Source organism: Anser anser (genome assembly GCF_964211835.1).
Source record: "Anser anser genome assembly, chromosome: 2".
In the NCBI taxonomy this organism is placed as follows: Eukaryota; Metazoa; Chordata; class Aves; order Anseriformes; family Anatidae; genus Anser; species Anser anser.
Genome location: NC_139721.1, coordinates 89,452,299 through 89,473,119, shown reverse-complemented (window position 1 = coordinate 89,473,119; position 20,821 = coordinate 89,452,299). Strand labels below are relative to the sequence as shown.

Genomic DNA, 20,821 nt, shown 5'->3' with positions numbered 1-20,821 from the left:
TTCAGCCCAACATCCAGCAAACAGAACTTTTCTCGTCATTCTTATGCCTATCGAAAATGATGTCCCGTTGTTGGTCATTGAGCAAATCCAGAAACACACAACACACAAGCACCGGCCACAGCATGGTCTACAGGCCCAACTCCTCAAACCCAACAGAACTTTTCCCGAAATCAAAGCAAGTTTTGGGCAATTCTTTCCTACGCCGAGCGGTCCCTACGTTTCTCAGCTACTTCCAGGGATCATTCCTTCAAGACTGGCTTAAGCCACGCGATGAGGATGGGGGAAACTTGCCAAAGCAATTAACCGTGATTTATCTGCCTTGGGAACACAGGCCTTCAGTCTACTCATCCATCAGTTCAGCACCTCTGTTCAGCCTTCAACTTGCTTAAAACGTAAGCGCACATGTGGTACCCTTCACTGGCTTATACGGGTCTGTTCGCCCACGGTGGCATGGGTGTAATGCCACTACGAGGAGATACCTGCGCACCAACAGCATGCACAGCAAGGCTTCTCCTTCTGTCAAGCGTCCTGAAGGCCGCCCGTCTCCTTTGACCTTAGCAATCCAGCCTCTGAATATAAATATTATTTTTTTTTTATAAATCGATGCCTGGATGCCTACTAACCATGCAATAAACACATTTTTGTCTTGGGGTGACTACCCATTTACCCAAAAGACAAGAAAGGCTCCGAAACGGCCTCCACTTTTCACTCCCAGGGATGACTTCTCGTAAAAATAAAAACAAGGAAGTTAAATCCAAGAGGACCATGATGCCTTTCAATTAAGGGTAAGGATGTGAAATTGCCACACACAGGACAGGAAATTCGAAGTTGGGCTGTCACCGCACCCCCCGCCACCACCCCAAAACCTTCCTCTGGTGCCAGCGTGCCCTTCAGCCGCCTCCCGACCGCCGGGCGAGGGCCAGCGTGTGGGAGCCTCAACTTGGAGCCCCCCGGCTCCTCCGGCAGCCGTGCCCGGACCGCCGGAGCGGGGCGAGTTGCGATTTTCGCGTTTCCCATCGCGGCGCGCAGGATGGTGGCACACGACTTCGGTGCGGGGACGGCGCCGGGAGGGAGAAGCGCACCCCCCCCCCCCTTTACACGCACACACACACGCAGCCCGGCTCCGGACCCGGGCGCTAACTCGGCTTTGCACGCGTTTTTGCACGCCGCTGTGGCGCGCTCGCCCCGGGGACGAGCGGCGGCGGCTGTCAGCGCTGCTCCAGGAGACCGGGGGCACCGCGGGGGGACCGGCGGGGTCCGGGCGGGACCGGAGGGGACCGGGGGGGCCGCGCAGGCCACGGGCGGCAGCACTCGGGCGCCTGCCCTCCTTCCGTCCTCCCCCCGGGGGAAGCCGGGCCGGGGCCCAGCAAGTGGGGGTGACACGGGGCGAGGCGAGCCGCGGGCGGGGCGGGGTGCGGCGGGGTGGCCGGCGGGGCCGGGGCCGGCGGCGGGGGGGCTGTTACCTCGTAGAGTTCCTCGGAAGCCATGCTGGGGAGCCTCACAAGGTGGAGTTGGGTGCGGGCTCGCGAATACTTTGTTTCAGTTGGTGGCCGTGTGGCCTCCTCTTCCCCCGTCTCCTCCGTCTCCCTCCTCCTCCTCCTCCTCCTGCTGCTCCTCTCTTCTTCCTCCTCCTCCTCCTCCCCCTCCTCCTCCTCCTCCTCCTCCGCCCCGCGCGTCTCTCTCCAGCGCAACCAGCAGCCCCGCTCGCTGAATGCCGCTGAGCTGCCGCTGCTGCTGGCGGCGGGGCTGCGCGCACCGCAGCTGCGCAACGCGGCTCGCGCCCCGATCGCGAGCGCGCCCTCGCGCTCTACTCCCCCCCCACCCCCCCCTTCGCCACCTCCCGCGGGCGCGCGCGCACGCGGACGCGCACTCGCTCACGCGCGCGCGCACGCGGCGGCGCCCCGCGCGCGCACCCGCCCCCCCCAAGCCCTCCGTCCCCGGCCCGGCCCGCTCGCTCCCTCCCCAGGAACACTAATCGAGTGCAGAGAGGGCGCCGCACCGCCGCCGCTCCGCCTCGCCTCCCTCCCGGCACCATCCTCCTCCTCCTCCTCCTCCTCCTCCTCCTCCTCCTCCTCCTCCCCCCGCTTTGATCTCCCATTGTCTGCCCAGCTGGGCTTGGGGCCGCCCGCGGGACGGGCGCGGGCTTGTGGGGGACACACGCACACACGACACCCCGCCGCCGTGCTTCCTCCTCCTCTTCCTCCTCCTCCTCCTCCTCCTCCTCCTCGCCATGCCCGCGGAGTTTGCAGAGCGGGGAAGGCCCCGCCGATGTTCGAGTGTCCTGTGGGTGCCCTTTGGGGCGCTTCCAGAGGAAGCTGTGCAGAGAAGGTGCCCCGTGGTCGGTTTAACTCGGTGAGCTGGACGGCCGGCTGTGCCAAGGTGGACGCGAAGTGTGACTCCTTCAGGGGCATGTTCTGCAAGATGGCCCTCCTGGTCTTGTAAGGGCTGGGGGGGGACACGAAACAAGGTCAGGGCAAGAGCCATCCTTGACACGCTTGATCACACCGAGGCACTTGTCCAGGTGAGTTTCTCATCCCACACCGCACCAGGAAGCTGTACTCTGCTGCAGAACAGCACAAGTTAAAGCAGAGTTCATCCCATTCGTGTAGTCAACCCACACACTGACTCAACAAATTTTTGATCAAGTTACTTCTTGCTTCTTTTTTTTTTTTTTTTTTTTGCCAAAGACTTGCAAAAACATTTCTCAAAAATGAAGACACCCCTCAATATTCTACTTTGATAAATGAGTTTTGGACCACTGTCCAGGAAGTATCCATTCAGAAAATGTCGATCTACTTATGGGATTTGGATGATTTATACAGAAAGAACTGGAAATTCCTTTTGGAGATGTGGTTTACCCATCCATTCTTCGTGACCAATAGATCACTTCCTCCAGGCCAACGTTCTTCTTCTAGATGACTGAAAATCTGGTAGTGGACTGCCAGATGGACACCATTTCCATAGACATAATGTCTGCTACCTTTGGTACTTCTGTAATTTCCTAACTAGCCTATGAAGAGTTGGTCTATAAAGATTGGTCTATAAGCCATTTCTTGAGGTCTTCAAGTGCTGGGCTTAACCTAGGTGGTGTAAAAGGGGGCTGTTCAGTGACAGGATCATTGACCAAAGTATGGGCCTGTGTAAGAAATGGACATGGTTGAGGTCTAGGACCTCTGTGATTGCCTTCCTCTTGACCCTGAGGTGAGCATTCACTCACAGTTTCTGGGCTGTGGTCTGAATCCTTTTTGAGCTCTACACAGCATACCATTGTTGTTGTAGCCATCTTTTGAAGGACAGCCTTTTAAAGTATTCTGTAGTCATGTTTAGGCAAAAGGTTGGCAGCAATGGTTGCTGAAGACGTTACTTTGCTTGCGAGGCATAAGCATAGAAGGCAGAAAGCTCTTTTTTTTTTTTTTTTTGCCCCCTCTTTTCTGTTTTAACGTTGTAGTCAAACAGATCCTAGGTGTTTTGTTCTTCTGGATGACTAAAAAGAAATACAGTTCATCAGTACTGCTCTATTTTTAGTACTTCATGGAAACAACAAAAGCTCAGAGTTATTACTAATTTTAAATATTTCAACCACCCTCCACATTTCATCTTCAGTGAAGGACGTTCTTTTACACGTATTCATTGCTTGCAGTGCCATTAATTCTTCTTTGCCGCCTATTCTAACCTTTTGTCCTTGTTGCTTTATGAGACTTCCCAGGTGAATCGGCCATACTGTTCAAAAATACCATGTGATACTGCTGTAGTTCAAGCATCTGAGAAGTACTAAGTTTTGTGATTGGTGTCAAGGTTTTGCATTTGGATTTTGTTACATTAAGTCATTAAGTTTCATGATAGCTTGATCTCTTCTTGCTCTTTCTAGAAAAAATCGAGTTATCTAAAAGTTGTGTGTGGTAAATTGTCTAGATCAGCATTTCCTTCTAATATTTTAAAGTGTTTCACACTTTCCTCACTGAGGCAGGATGTATCTTTTTTATCTGCCTTTTTTATTAAACAATCTTTGTTGTTAAAATGAAACTTTACAGCAACTTTGTAAAAGGCTCTATTAACTTGGCATATCGATGTTACTAGTAAAGAGATTGTATGGAATACAGTTACTGAGCAGTCTAGGAAAAGTGAAAAGCCAGGCCTGTTTGAAATCTGAGAGTAGCAGGGCATGTTCTTAGAGGTGGGTGAAATAGCCTTGGTTAACCCAGTCTTGGTAAGAATCAGACAATGTGAAAACACACAAGTTTTAGCATACAGTGCTTCCAGTTTGAAGAAGACAACTGCCTGTAGTGGCAGTCTTGGCAAATGTCGGGACAATCATTCTTCTATTTAGCAGAGTGTTTAAATTTATGGACAAGGTACAGATCATGGAATCACATTCATTTAAAAAGGTCAACTCCATTTCAATATCACCGTGTGCCACTGAAATGTCTATAAAGATCTTCATTGATGGTGGAATGGCTGAATTTGAAATAGTTACAGTGTTAGACCATAGCTGCCTAAAAGTTGGCATTAGTGAAAATATCATAGAGGTCTGTATTAGATGGCAATGGGTCTACACTTCCAGAAACTGCTCTGACCAAGGCATCTCAGCCATATTTGATATGCAGACATTTATCCACAAGATCATAACTCTTGACATTAAGGTGACTATCAGTAACTTTTGATCGGTCATTTTAAGTTTTTTGTTGTTGTTTTTGTTTTTGTTTTTTAATATATACTTGGGAGTAGAACTTGGAAATAAAGCATTTAGTAGTTGAGATGTGGTCAGTGATTACCTGAAGGATTTCAAAAGGTGTAACTGATAAGGTCAAATGCGATGGTCTACGCTATAGATATTAACTTCTGATCAAATTATATCATGGAATCACAGTATTACAGAATGTTTAGGGTTGGAAGGGACCTGTAGAGGCCATCTGGTCCACCCTCCTGCTCAAACAGAGGCACCTTAGAGCAGGTTGCCCAGGACCACATCGAGATGGCTTTTGAAGATCTCTAAAGAGGGAAACTCCACGACCACTCTGGAAAACCTATTCTGTCACCCACACAGTACAGAAGTGCTTCCTGATGTTCAGATGGAATTTCTTGTGTTCCAGTTTGTGCCTCTTGTCCTGGCACTGGGCACCACTGGAAAGAGCCTGGCTCCATCTCATTGTATCCTCCAGGTATTCATACACACTGATAAGATCCTCCTTGAGCCTCCCGTTCTCCAGGCTGAACAGTCCCAACTGTCTCAGCCTCTCCTTATAGGAGAAGTGCTCCAGTCCCTTGATCTTCCTGGTGGCCCTCCATTGGACATTTTCCAGTATGTCCACATCTCTCTCATCCTGTGCTACTTTTTCACAGTCACTGAAAAGCTAGCCAGCATAGTCAATGGAATTCAGGGCATGCTTCATCTCATCTTAGATAGCTGCCTATGTCTGGCCAGGTGAATTGCACTCTAAATTTGATTGACTATGTTGGCTGAATTTTTGCTGATTGAAAGTATGATACCTGTCGTTCAACTGCCTAAAGAAAGGTAAGATGAATTCTACTCACATTTGTATGATCTTGTCTTTTTCATTTAAGACAACTGGATGATTTAAAACAACATGTTAACCAAACAAAGTTGAAAGATTAGATATGTAGTATATAATATCCATTTGCCCCTAATATTTTCACTTTATATTTTGGTCCTATTCTTATTTGCCATCTTAACTCCTAGGATATGGTTCATCCTTGTACTCTGATAGTCTCTTGAAATTTCTATTCCTCTTCCTTTCCCCACCTCTTTCTCATCTCTGTCTCATTCTCTTGTCTTCTAAGTGTCTTGGGATATTTAAGTTAAAATAAACAATTACAAATGCTAGGTAAAATAACAACAACAAAACACATTTATTGAAATCTGTATCTATAATTTCAACACAGAGCAGGGAATTATGTTTCCCATTTTGTAGTAGGGGCGGCTTAAACAGAGGTGGTTTGAGGCAGAAAGATGTTTTTTTGTTCTGTGACACGTTGTGAAAAATGGAATCACCTAAAAGAATGGCTGTTAAACAAGATTCTTAAAGTGAAAGTCTAGAAGATGGAGTCTCCTTATTCTCTAAACTACTAAAACATGATTTGCATTGATCTGAAAAACATTGACTTTAGGATTAGATTAAGACTGTAACATAATCATATGTAAATAACTGAAGAAAACAATGATAGTCATTACTTATAGTAATAGATTAACAGTAATTTTTGTACATTTTATTATCATCATATCTAGCTCTTTATACAAAAGGACATAGTTTATTTCCCCAGATTCTTGCTTTCAAAAATGTTAGCAGATGCTCGACTGTTTTCTTGTGGACTTCAATAATTTTTGTTAACAAACATTAATTTTTCTTCACAATCTACCCATGAATTGAATTTGTATTGTAATCCATCCTCTACCCATGTAGAACTGAGACAAGAAATTAAAGTCAAAATTGTCAGAGATATCTGCTGCTCCATTAAAAAGGCCTAGATTTAAGTACCTACGATAATACCATAGAGCCATAGAATCATAGAATCATTCAGGTAGGCAAAGACCTCTGAGATCATCTAGTCCAACATTTAACCTAGTACTGACAAGTCCACCACTAAACCGTGCTACTAAGTTCTTCATCTGCACATTTCTTGAAGACCTCCAGGGATGGTGACTCAACCACTTCCCTGGGCAACCTGTTCCAATGCCTCACAACCCCTTCAGTAAAGAAACTTCTCCTAATATCCAACCTAACCCTCCTCTGGTGCAACTTGAGGCCATTTCACCTCATCTATATATAGTAGTTTATACGTTTAAAGGTGCATTTTTATTGATATGAGTTGCAGGTGTAAATACTTGTGCAACTCCATCTGGGTGCCCAACATCTTGAATTGAATCTCCAAAGATATATAGAGAAGACATCCTTGGCTATTATGCTTTAAATGACTTGCTTAGTATCAAGTTAAATCTCCGTGACAGAAGTAGGACTAAATTATAATCTCAAGGGACAAAATGCATCTTTTATCTATAGGACCTGCTTTTCTCTTCCTGCGTTCTCCTACCTCTTTCACTACCAGCCTTTCTAGTTTTGCAACACATGACACTGGAATCTGAAATACAACAGCTTCCATCATTACACAGGGACAGACCTAGCCCGGACTATGGGAGCCATGCAGTCAATAGTAATGGAAATCCATTTACTCTGTTTACATCCCTGGCAAATCTGTCTGCCACACATCCCTGATTCATTCCTAGAAGTTGCTCTGTGCCATGAATGAGGCAAAAGCTCCATAGAACGGTGATGTGAGTAGCTGACTGAAGAGCAAGCATGCACACAGACAGCGAACGTGTACAGGTATTACCTAACTTTCAGAAAGTTTATCTTTAAAAGCCCCAAACTGGAAATATAACAGAAAAGAAAAAACATCCTTTGCAATCACATTGTTCTTCCTTTCAGCTCACCCCGTTGGTCACCAGCAGAGCCTAGATGTTGACATCCACATCAGAGTTTTAGCTGCTTCCTTGAATGCCTTGGTCCTATTCAAACTGGCGCAATCTTACCACTGTAATGTAGCTTCTCTTGCCTTGGCAAGGATGAGAACCAGTTTACAAAACAATTCAGAAAACAAAATCCTACCTTAATGGTTGTGTTGGGATGGAAGCATGGAATGAAGCTGAAGGATGATTTTATTCTTACAGAACTCTTTAAATGGCTGATCAGTTTGCTTATTCTCATAGTCAAAGTAATGATCATTATGAAGACAGCATTACCTGAAAATTAAATTAGGTCCTCTTAAATGTTTGAAAGGAGATGCCATAAACTAAGAAAGAAGTAGGTTGAGAACTGATGTAAAAGTGGGTTCTGTTTCTGAAAGCTAGCCTTTATTTCCTTTCATCTAGAACCTTTAATTTTCCTTCTCATGACTAAATACATTTTTAAAGTCATTAATATGTGGAGAGTATAGGCAGCTGAAATTACGTGCTTTCATAGTGAATACAAAGAACCCTACAGATCTTTAAGAGGTAGATATTCCAATATAGCTCATGCAGGATACATTGATATGTGTTCATAAAGAACTATTTTTTTTCCCCAGGTTATGAGTATGACATTTACAAGTTAATTTTTCCAAAACTTAAAAATCTTCAAGATTTTTTCTCAGCATGGCATATCAAGCATTTTCAAAATCCTATAACCAGTGTTGACAAGAGAAAAGAATCTTAGTCCGAGTGACAAAATATTAGCTGTTCTCTGTGGTAAGGGCATTTTTAGATATTGAGAAAGAACAGGGTATTCCTTTTGATAATTTTAGAAAGATTAACAAACATTGTTTTTTCCTAACAGAAAGGAAAAATCAAAAGCTTGACTTGACCAAACTTTTTTTTTTTCCTTTTTCTTAAATAACTGAAAAAAGGAAAACTGGAAAATGCAGAGGAAAGCTCTCTCCTAAAGCAATAGTAAGGCATCGTTAGGAATAAAAATTATGAACTTTCTGATCTAACAGTTTTTGCAGATCTGAAATGGGTCAAAGATCTATGGATTTGTTGGTTTGTTTGTTTGTTTCAGTTTCAAGATTTAACCCTGTATTTTTCTGTGTCCAGAAGAGTAATTTAACACAGTAATCTCAGCATATCAAGTAGTGTTGTGATGTTTCAACTAGAGTTTGTGAGAGAATGGCACAGATCATGATCCTTTCTTTCCTCCAGCTCATAGAAATGCAAAATATTGTCTGAAGAAGGTGATGAAGAAATAAACAGCCATGGGATCGGCTTCTTAGGTCTGGTTCTTTGCCTTCCACCCAGTACTGGGAATATAGGTCTAGAAATGACCTACTACTTCATTTCCCTTGACTGTCTAGGGCAAGGCTTTCTAGACAGCAGATTAAATTTAGACTTTGTGTAATCATCACAAAGTAGACTTATCTGTTCCACTGTAGTGTAGCCTAGTTCTACCAGTATATCTCACCAAAATTATATTAATATATAAGAATATTATTTTAATCAGTTAGGACTGGAGTTTGAAACACCATTCTTAGCAAAAATAAATAAATAAATAGGCAAACTGCCATTCAGCATAGGGAGGGCAAAGTAAAGTGTCTGACTTGATTCAGCATTAGACTAGAAATTTGACTGTGAATTCAGTATAGTCTGAACTAAAACAATGTTGTCTTCCATAAAGGAAGAGCTGCAAAAGGTAAGGAATCTTTAGTGGGACAATTTATATAGTTTCTTGGAGGTGGTTCCTGAAGAGTTCTTTTTTGGGGGAAGTATGGCCCTGTCAGCATATAGCTTCGTAAAATTGTGACAAAGTAGAAGAGGAAGTTGTCTGAATGCTCTTCATTTTGTTCCTTATCTTTTGTTGAAGTTGTACAGAGGGTTTACTGATCTGACTGATGGTTCATAGATGAGTTATTAACCTTTTGCAACAATCACGGTGATACTAGAGATCAAAACAATTGCTATAGTTTCTCGAGACTTATTCAGCATTGCCTCTGAAAATAAAATTTATTCTATTTCCTAGGGATAGACTATGACAATATGATCTTTTAACATGGGAGCTTAATTCAACTTGACTTCTCTTCTTAGGTCAATTTACAGATGGATGTTTTGCAGCTGAGAACTAATAAATCTGAACTTGCAGACTCATGAAATTTCCCTCTTTTCAGGTAGCCCTCACTAACAAAGGTTGGTGCATGCAGTCAGGAGCCTTGTTGTTTAGATTGGTGGCACTGGAACAAAAGGCCTAGTTCCGGAAGTTTGCCTGTGTTAGGATAGGTTGAGTTCTACTGGATTTGCTCTGTTAATTAGTAGCAGCTGGTAGTTGGGGATCTTTCGGTATCATTTTTCAAGTTTTGCTGTCAATAGACAAGGGTAATACACTAGTAAACATTTGGTTTTGGCATCAAGCCTCTGTATCATCTTGAGCTGTGTTCATTGTCTTCACACAAGGAAACTGTGCATTGTCAAAGCATGGATACATTTCTATCTATGTCTTTATACAATGCAATGGGAATGACTTTTCTTCTGGAAGGTCAAGCATTAACACAGGCACATGGCATATCTTTTATTTTGTCATTAATAACTTTTGTGTTGCAGCATAATACTCATTTTTCTTTAAAAAAAGTCCAAAGCCATGTCTAATCAAACCGATAAACTAATTAAATGTCAACCATGTTTGTGTATTTATGTCACATTGTACTAACTGAAATTCCACAACTGGTCACATCTGTAGTCTGGAAGGAACTCTTGCCATTAACCATTCCCTGTATCTACCTTTTTTTTAATTTACCCTTAGATCACTATGAGGCAGTAAGTAAAACGAGTGAACAAAGGAGATATGAGCACACTCCAGTGAGTACTTCCTCAAGGAGTCAAGCAGTTATCAAGCTGTATTGTTGGCACTACCCAATAAGGAGAAGCTACAGAAGCTATACAAAGAAGAACATACTTATCATGAATATTGTTCTGGGGAAAACAAAAAGCTCCAAGCAGAATCTTTTTAGGTGAAATATTCCTTTAAAGAATTTGTCAAGAGGCATGTATCCAACTTGAAAAGCAGTAATCCAAATGGCTTAAATTTAGCAAAGATAACAATATAAAAGTGTCTTATTCCAGAAAGTGTCAAGCAGCGTTAACTGTAGGCATTGCTATATGTATTGCCTATAATAAAAACAGTATAGCATAGCATGTAATGTATTCCCCAAAGATACAATCTCGGATCAGCACAGGCATGCATAAATACTACATAGTATAAAGATTTTTATAAAATAAATATGGGATGATTCCATTACTCACAAATAGCATAGTTACGAGTTAGTTATACTGGTCATCCCAAGTGAGTGCAGAAGGTAACATCTTTATATATCACTTCATAGTGTTACGTGCTATCAATATAATACATATATCAGACAGGAACTATTTGAAGTGTAGTTTTGAAAATCTGAAAAAGAGTACTGTAATTGTTGTCTCTATCATTTGTACCTACACATGCCACTCTAATTAACTTGAATGAACTAATTGAAGGTTCAGGCAAGACAAAGACTTAATACCTGTAAAAGACCACAGAACTACTGAAAATTATTTCTGCATATGGAAGCAGTTTTAAAGTGCAATAAAGGATTTTTTACAACTACAAAGGCTGGAACACTGGCACTTCCCAAGGGAATACACTTCTTACACAAAGCTCTGCAGAACGGCAAGTAAAAAAACACATCAACCATCAAAAATATATTACGACAAGTTTCATAAATTGGTTGTATTTCTATTAAAAGTATCTAAGTCCAGAGAAGAGAACAGGGACTGTTCATCTTCCTGTCTGCATTTAGAGAACCTGTCATGTGGAACACATAAAGGAAACTGGATATGGTATCACAGAAGATACTTTTCTGCTTCTGCATGAAATAGGAGAAGTTGAGGGCTCAGGGCCTACTCCAGATCTTATTCTTTGTGTTGGTTGTTCTTGTGTATACTTGAAAGGTACCAAGGAAAATAATTGCTAAGTTTCATATAGTAAAAGGAAACAGATTTTTTTTTAATGTTTTAAGGACAAACTCCATAAGTCAGGTGATAAAACTCTCATTGACTTCAAAGGGTCAAAGTTTTATAAAGCAGTTTCTAAATGTCAGCAAACATAATTTTACTAAAGGAAAATATTCATTCTTGGGTAAAGAATGCATTGTATCCAAGGGGTAATAAACTCAAAAGGTGGTTTGTGTTTTGTTTTTTTGAGTGTTTTTGTTTGTTCGTTTGTTTGTTTGTTTCAGATTTGTAAGTTTAAGAGCAGACAGTGGAATCGCTATTATCTTTTACCAGAAAACTGACATGGCATTTTCAATGTTACAGGACTGGCTTCACCTCTGGCTCCTGACTTGTCTGATCCTGGGCTTGTGTTTGTGTGCAATCTTGTTCTTCTTTTATTTTTAGTCAGGAGGCAAGCACTATCTTGTATGTACTAATGCCTATCATCCTGCAGATCTGACTGGTTTCAGGCACCTGTTTTTCTTTTGATATTGACAAACTGCTCCCTTAAAAGAAGGCACCTTTAATTAGTAGTTGGAATAAAGCATGAGAGAAAAGGGGATTTTAGAAACACCAAAGAGCCTAAGCGCATATTTTATTTAATTTTGGTTAGGGTCCAGCTGGATCCAATCCACTTCATAGGGTTAGGCAGGAATGCAGGAATAACATAGTCATGCTGATAGTCATCAAATGGCTTCTCACAATTCTCTCCCCCCCACCCCAAAGGACAGACAACTTCTAACAACTGACACAGTCAACTTTGAAAGAGTATCTCAGGTCAAATAACCTGACTTGCACAAGTGAGTTTGAAAACCAGTGGGGATATCAATGAAAGTAGAACTTCATTTGGGGAATACTCTCATCCACAGAAGGTTAACCCAGGTGTTTAGACGTATGTGTCTGTCACCTGACAGAACTGGGAAGTGATGATGTACCTCAAAACATGAAAGTCAAATGTGCTCAGTGCCTTGTATATAGTACAGAAACATCATATTAAGGACAGATCTAAATACAGCTTGAAAAATTATTCAAAGGCACACCCACATTTGTCACAGTCACATTCCTACTACATTGTGTAAGAAGAAAACAATATCTGGCAAAAATAAAATAAACAGAGGCACATGAATGAAACAGAATTGGTTCCAATAATTTTAGATTTATCTGGTATTCTAAGGTCTGTTAAAATATGTGCTTGGTGTTAGCATGAAAATGTGACATCAGGAAATATACTAGTTTAGTTACAGAAAGTTAAAGAGGAGAACAGCTGTAACTATGTCCTTAACAGGGATGAAATAATGCAATAGTTTTTGAAGATAAGTAGTTTCAAAGTTCTGTTTCCACCTTCTTATTTATTCTGTTGCATAGAAGCTTTTGCTAGCTTTCATCATGGGTATTTTTTTCAGTAACATGAAAGACAATTGCATTCCTAATGATGAAAATGTAGCAGTGAACAAAGTAAGTTGGTTTTAAGTAGGTTTATTTTCTGTCCAGCTGCTTGAGGAGAATTTTCAAACATGTCAGCTAATTTGGAATCTCAGGGTATGAAGGGAATATAAAGATGAAGATTAACATCCAGCCTCTCTGCTATTCCTGGCAAAATGAAAAATATTTAAGAGTTTTCGTATATCTGCTAACATCCTTGGGTTTTGAAGTGCTGCCTAATGTAAGAATTTGTTTTCATATTTTAGTATTTTAAAGAAAAGAATTTTTGTTTTCAGCAGAACATAAACTTTAAAGCAAGACACCTATGCACATACACAGACTTTCCCCTCCACTATAAATAGTCTTCAACATGTAAACTAACGCTCTGCTGATTCAGGCTTCCTGAAGAAATCCAATTTCTATTTAAGTCTCATTAGACAATTATAAATGTTCTTGGGAAATAAAAACAAAAATAAAAAGTCTTCATATGGATGTTATTTCTGAAAACAAACCCTATTCCTGAAGAGACAAGATAACAATTCTATTCTTCAAGGGAATTTCTAGTTCTGGCTGTTAAGTGTCCACCAAGGTAAAGGTTGATAGGAGATTAAAATCTTTGGTTTACTGTGAATGATAATCAAGTAACAATAAGATTTATTCCTAAGCACTCAACTAACTTATATAAAATCTGGAAGATCAGCAACTCTGCTTAATGATAATTCTTGTCATTTCTTAGGTGTTTATTTTTAATTTTCTTTCTAACATTGTCTTCCTTGGTATTAATCCCGAATTCCTGCCATTTGTGAAATAAAGACTAATCTAGATTTAGGCTTTGTTTAAATTTGTTGTCATCTCTTTTCTCCTGCATGCTGCAGGAACAAGTGAATGGATCCCTACATTTTTTCAAGTATTGCTTTCTTACCTGTTGACAGTAGTAAGTACAGAGTTAAAAAAGACTAAGATTGGTGAACTTTGGCTTCCATTCATTGACAAACAGTCCCAGTCAAATCTCATTATGAATAGTTTTCAGGCACTTCTAAATCTTGAGGACCTCATCAACTACTTAAGGCACTATTTTTATTTCCTGGCTTTCACAACTGGCTGTTAAGTCTCCTTTAAATAGCACGAAATTCACTTAATCTTTTCACTCCTAAGTGAAATTCCAATTTTTTGATTCTACACAGAACAAAACTTTTTTTTTTTTTTTTTTTTTGCAACTGCAATTTGGGGGATACAAGTTCAGGTACTTTCTTCTTATTCAATTTAGACCTCCTATCTTAAATAGGAGGTGATCATTATTTTGATCTCAGGAACGCAGTCCATTAAATTCTGGAGCTACTCAGTTACATGTCAGGATTCACCAACAATGCCACGTAAGCCCCTTCTGGTACCACAGGAGATGTTTTCGCTCAGAAAGCATATTTTAATTTAGTTTTATAACTGCATGTAGGTTAGAGAACATATCTGTTTCAAACCTAACTGAAGAATTCATAGTTGAAAAATCCTTTTCAAGTCCATTCTGGTATAGATCATTAGTAAGGCTCCTTTCACACTGGATTTTTTATACTTTTGCTCTCTATAGGGTGGCTTGAGAAACATGTAGTAGAGATTCCCAGCAGTGTCCACACTACCAAGCTACTACAGACTTATGTCAAAGAGCCTTGGCATTTCTGGTTTTCAAAGTATCAATAATATCAAATTTTCTCTTTAGAGATTTTCTGTTGATCTTTCTTTCCTTTTTAGACACAACCTACAAGTGTAGGTATGAAAGACATGTTTGGTGACACACTCAAACCAGATAATGCAATTCATTCACAGAAAATAATGACACTTGGCAAAAAAGCCTGTACATTTTTTTTTTTCTGATACCTTCAACCGGAGTCTTTGCTAACTGATTCTGGGAAAGAGCAGTACCCACAGAAAGTGCTCCTGGAGTGGAACTCAACAAGCCTTTCAAATGCGTCAAATCAAAGTGGTTTTGTTCGTTTGTTTGTTTGCTTTCCTTCCTAATTAAGTGGAAACACTCTCTTGGAGCAGCTACTCTAGTGGTAGAAACCATCTTCTAAAACCTACTAACATTCACAGGTATTTCCACTATCATTGCAGTGGGCATAAAGTAATGCTGACAACCTATGTAGACTGGTGTTAAGTACTCTCTTCCCAATCTACAGGTAAGTCCAATTCTGTCCAAAGCACTTTGCAACTTCCACAAAATTGTTTAGGCTGTGTTTTTGTTGTAGGTTTCTGTAATAACAACATATAGGGTGTTCTTTTGATCGATACACATTCAGTTGCAGTGATCCTCTAATGTGTAGACTGACACAAAACAAGCGTATTAAGCCTATACCAATGATATAAATTATATAAATCATATATATATTGGTTCCAAACCACAACAAAATGAATATCTTCCTCAATTAGCACACTAGCACAATGCTCTGGTAGAAAGGGATGCTAACCCACAATCCTGGTAAAGTGCAAAGGTATGCTTTTTCTGCTGGAATCAATCTCATTGTTCTGTCTTATGAATGAAATTTCATGAAGGCCTAAGGTCTCCTATCTCCAGTTCATCCAGCTGATTTTTGGCTCTAGAAATTGAAACTAATCCATAGTTATTCCTATAAACTATTTCTTGCCATCGGCAAGATCCTTGGAGAACATGAATACAACTATCTTTTATTGGGAGTAAAGTGGGAAAAACAAATCAGACAAAAAGCTCGAAGTCATTCCATCAAAACTTTGCAGGTTCAAATAGAAATCATCCTACTCATCACCCTGCTTGTCTTTGGTGATATCAAGGGTAGCAAAGGGAAGGTGTCTCTTGTAGACTGTTCCAGTCGACCTAAAGAAAATCACTTATGTCCGGACCAACTTGTTTTTGCAACCAGTTTTTTGCAACTGATCCAGTTATTTTTGCAACTAGCTGGTCCAGTTTTCTGATGTGACCCAGGCTGTGACCATCAAGATAGTAGTACCATCACCTCTCAGGCTTCTTTGTGAAATCGAGTCAGTTCAACCAATGCTACCAGCCTGATAAGATAATTCTCAGAGAAGTCAGCTCTGCAAATGCAGCTGCCATTCTGCTCCAATCAAATTCACTTTATGCAAGTACAAACTCTCCAAGTAGACATGCCTGTACAAAGGATATCTTTCCTCCCTGAGTTTGTTGATTTTGATCTAAATTACCAAAGCAAAGCCCACTTCCTATAAAGGCAGAGTGATTGTTACTTGGAGTCATCTTTTGCAAGTATTAGGCATTTTCTCTAGTCAACTATTAAAAAACAAAACAAAACAAAACAAAACAAATTTATAGAATTCACACAAATTCTAAGTACAGCTACATGAACTGTGTGCATGGAATTTCAGGTAATTAATATTTAGAGTTATTTAAATAAGCTGGTTAGTACTGACTTTTCCCCTTCTCCCTCAGAGTGAAAAAGAAAGTACTATTGCATTATTCTTAGTGGTACAGAGACGTTATAATGAATACAATACAAAGAGTTCTTTTAGCTTTGCAGGTGCCAATAAGCAACCCCAAGGGAATATTCAAGAATCCTTGCTGTGTTTAGTTTTATTACAGGAAAACTGTATGATGTAAGTGCCTTTCATTTTACTCTCTTTTAGCTATGGTACCTTTAGTTGTCCTGCTTATACATACAAAACACCCATGACTCTTTCTCCCTTTTCTTAGACTTTCTAATATATTTAAGCAGAGACTCAAAACAGCTTGTATACTACTTCACATGCACAGAAAAAATTAAAAGAACATTATGAAAGTTTGCTAAGTCAAGAACTCTTAGTTGCCTTAATTGGACACTTTTATAGGCATTATGATACTGTTTTTAGTTATACAATGATATATTTTTTTTTCTAAAAGGCAACATTAACAGTATCATTTCTTCATCTCAGAATGCTTATTTAACACAAATCTTTCCATTTTCGATTTTCTAGAGAATTAAAAAAACAAACAAAACTCCAAGATCTGTTTGTGTGGCATCATACGGATTGCAGTATTATCAACAACTATCAGGGTTGAAATTTTTAGTTACTGAAAGGAGACGGCTGCCATTTCAGTTAGTATGTAGCAGTTAGTACTAGTAAGCTATCCATCTCCGTATGGTTGACAAGTAGCAGGGAAAGAGGGCATCATTTCAGGGTTGGTGTAAGTAGATCTAGGACCAGAAAGTCAAAAAAAATTGGGACTGGTGGTGTTCCCTACATTCCCATCTGTCTCTGCTGCAACTTCTGCCATTTTAACTTTTGTTAGTATGAGTAATCAGGTAGCAACACTATAAATCAGACCAGCTTGCTGATCTTACTGAAAACTACCTCTGCAAAATACTATCTAGTGCCTGGTTAGATTTGTAAACTGCATCAACTCTTATTGTGGGTCCACAATCCTCAGTGCTGAAGCAAGAAAAGGCAACCAGAGGCAAGAGAGAACGCATGTTCATCCTTTTCAATGGCAGTGTGTCTTAAATCCACTTAAGCCAAATGTAAAGCCACATACTGAGATGCCTGCATGTTAGTGATTTTCATAAGTACTTGTCAACGCAGAAGAATGTTAACAGTCAAGAAACATGGGGTCAGGTCTAAGCACTGCCAGGGTGTGCTCTGCTAGGCAGAGGTTTTTCCTCTGTTCACCATGGCTGGCTGTTTGCTGTCCCCATCCACTCAAATCTGTCTTTCAGGTCTTTGTTTTCTTTATAATCTTAGGATGGTCTCTCCATTATTGGCTTATTGTCAGCTAATATATGTCTTCAGTTCCACGATTCTTCTCTCAACTCCGGCCTCCCCACTCCCCAGCTCCTGTTCTAATCAGTTTTCGGCTGTGGCTCACAACCAGTTTCCTGCCCTGGTGAGTGTGCTTAGCTATTCCCAGGCTGCTTTTGCTCCCCACACCCTTTTCTGTTTAACTCTCTTTGAACATAAACAAAATCAGTCTCTTCTCCCAGTCCCGCTATCAATTTCTACCAGCTTTTTGTCTACTTCCTTGCCATCTCCCAGCCTTTCATCCTCCAAACCAGAATTCTTGGTCCAGTTTCTTTATGTAGTTAGTCTCAGGATCTCCTACTTTCTGTTCTGTTTCAGTCTTCCCATTCCCTCGCTATTTTTGTCTCAAATCTCCCTTTCCTGAAGCTGATTTCCTTTTCTCAATTTGCCAATAAGAAAAACCTGTTCCCTGGTCCCTAATGTCTACCCAAGTTCCCAAGCAATATATTTCCAAGCTTTTGCTACATATTGCATTTCAGACATTTCTTTTTCTTTCTGTTTCATGAGTTCTTTCCCTAATACTGACCTGGCAGTACAAAAACACTGAGAACACAAAGAATGGTCTTCCTGGGTTTAACTCTGTTGCCTGCTCCTACAGTGCTCTACAGCAACCTGGAGAGGCAGTGGCAGGGATTTTCCAGCTCAGCACATGAGTGTGGAAAAATTCCTAAGAGACTGTGGCTGTCAAATTATGACCAAGCACTGCTGAGCACCTGGAAAGAATGGGTTTCATGAAAGACTTATCATTGTGAGAGCTCATCAGGGAGATTACAAAAGGTTCATCCCTGCCACAGATGCTATTTAGTTGCCAAATTTTAAGACCTTCATCCACATCATTAAACAATTACGGGCTTCTCAACAAAATAATTTTAGTATTTTATGTAGGACCACAACAATTTAAAAAAATGCATTCAGGAAAAAAAAAAAAAAGCATAACTTAACAACTGGTAATCTATTTGTTAGGTCCCTCTGAATAAAACTGAGAAAATAATACATTATACATTATATATTTTTCCAATGAGTTTTTTTTTTAAAAGCTTGTTCATGTTCATCTTAACTTGTCACTATAATGGTGAGAGGGAGACGTTCCTTTAGTCACTAATAATGGTTATTTTATTTGGAAATATTGTATAGCTGTTTGTCACGATGAGTTAAATGCTAACTTATTTATATTTACATAGCTGAGAATACACAGACTGTCATTTACTGCATTTCATCTGAGATGGTTTCTTAAGAAGCATCCTGGCTTCTTCAGATCTTGTTGACTTGAGATTACCTGATTATCATGTTTATCTACACAGGAGAAAATTACCTTTTACACCAACTAGTTATGTTTTTACTTGCTATATAGACATGTAACATAACACTCACTCTTAAAAGGAAATTTCTTACTTGGGAAACAAAAGAGTTTATTTTTGGTAGCCTGATAAATTATAGCTCGTGGTATTTTCTGTTAGAGTCTCTCTAATGACCTATAAACCTGTTAAATAATTTTAGACAAATTTTACAGAAGGACAGAGTTCTCAGAACTCCCTAAAATGTAGTGGAAGTCAGCAGCAAGGTAGGTAATCTCATATTACTGCTGAGAGAAAGTCATGTTAGTATGGTGTGGATTTTTAGGAATAAAGGATTGAAACCAACAGAAAAGCAAGCTTCCTTAGTACTCCCCTTGCTCATGAAATAATTTTTATATAGCTTAATGCACATCTCAAGTTGTATAAACTAAATTTTAAAATGTCATTTTTGCTGTAGGCTGCCACAGTAGTGGCATGACATGCTCCATTATGTGTTTGTTTTTTTTTTCCACTTGTCTTTTACTTTGAAAAACTTAAAATCTGTCTAGATTCAAATTTGGACTTACCCTTTTCCAAAAGGTCTGTTTTAGTTTGTGCTTCTGTGGGAAATTTCTTTTGAAAAAAAAAAAAATCTTTGTGGTTTCTTTTCCTCTGTGTTAGAATAAAACTAACCAGGTCTAATACTCCAGTAATTTTGAGCAAAGACTTAAAATTCGGCAAGGTTGTTACCCTTCCATGGAAAATTCACTCAGTAATTATTAGGCCAAATGTCATTCTTTGGAAAAGCCTAGGGACAGTTGCTAGCTAAATACAATAAAGGCTCTATCTGTACTAACACTCTTCTGTTTCATAGCTTTGTGTAACTTACCCTCCACAGCTTCTCTAAAACTACTGCTTCTTTTTGTGGTATATATTGTATTTCCCTGCACACAGAAATGCTCATAGTAGGAAAACAATCCCTTCTTTGCTGTCAGTGATTCCCTAGCATCAATTTCAATCCTGTATCTTTTGGTACAAATCCAAATTTATGTTTTTGGTTTTTTTTTGTACTATCATTTTTCAGCAACTTTAAGTATAGGTACATCTCACATTCAGTAAGGATATAAAGAAACACTGTTTAGGCTGCAGTTTAGTAGCTAAGTTTTGTGGCAATCATTTTCCCTTCTTTTTAGTAGTGTTTTCAATGAGGATGCGTAACTGGGATTCACTTGAGGGATGTCACAAGGAAGCTTCCTGCTAGATAGTGCATTGTTAGGTTTGTAACCAAGGCCATCTGAGACACCAGCATTCTATATCAGACAGCTTTATCTTTCAGACTGCATAGGATTTTTTGTGTGTTAACTTTTCTACCTGAGCAATTGGTTCAGGAGAGCTACCCCAATAAAGAGTGGATTCCACAACATTAGTTTTACTTGTACATAGGCTATACTAATGTTATTTACACGACGCCAGTCAAGATTCATGTACTTTAAAATATATACCTAATAATAAAATATTTTATTGCAATGTAGTAACTACAGAGCTGAGGAATGAAGAAGAAAAGAAGAGGCCTACATACATACATCTAATTGAGAAAAGGTGAAATGTATAACTCTCCAGGTCTGGAAGACTTACATGCCAGCACAACTTCACTTCAAGTTCTGCTGCTCAGATCTCCAATCATATTTCAACCCTTCTTGTTGCCAGAAACTTGAATTAAGGTAAAATACCACAGATTCTTTTTAAACTTCAGACCATGTTGCTGGTCCTGGTTATAACAGCCTCACAGAAAGTCATATTAGCACAAGTGAACTGGGCATCTAACTCCTATGCAAAAGCAGGAACAAATCGC

At 40.0% G+C, this 20,821-nt stretch overlaps 2 protein-coding genes across 7 annotated transcripts in view; one reads left to right on the top strand and one right to left on the bottom strand.

Moving 5' to 3' along the window:
- The window catches only part of CDYL (chromodomain Y like), a 106,383-nt gene extending 104,736 nt beyond the window's left edge, over nt 1–1,647 (bottom strand). For 4 of the 6 annotated variants that reach the window (XM_083826141.1, XM_083826140.1, XM_083826143.1 and 1 more), the window contains exon 1: nt 1,464–1,602. Coding sequence is in view for 1 of the 6 variants with exons in the window: in XM_083826139.1 (XP_083682265.1) it covers nt 1,464–1,487 (24 nt within the window). In the remaining 5 variants the exon portion in view is untranslated. Of the gene's footprint in view, nt 1–1,463 lie in introns of all 6 variants that reach the window. The other 2 variants (XM_083826139.1, XM_083826145.1) reach the window with 2 other exon arrangements.
- LOC310895203 (uncharacterized protein) overlaps nt 1,486–20,821 on the top strand; it is a gene marked incomplete at its 5' end in the record, with an annotated part of 34,419 nt that continues 15,083 nt past the window's right edge. The window contains one exon of the mRNA XM_083826167.1: nt 1,486–20,690. Within this exon, the coding sequence (XP_083682293.1) occupies nt 1,486–2,442 (957 nt within the window). The 3' untranslated portion in view covers nt 2,443–20,690. The remainder of the gene's footprint in view (nt 20,691–20,821) is intronic.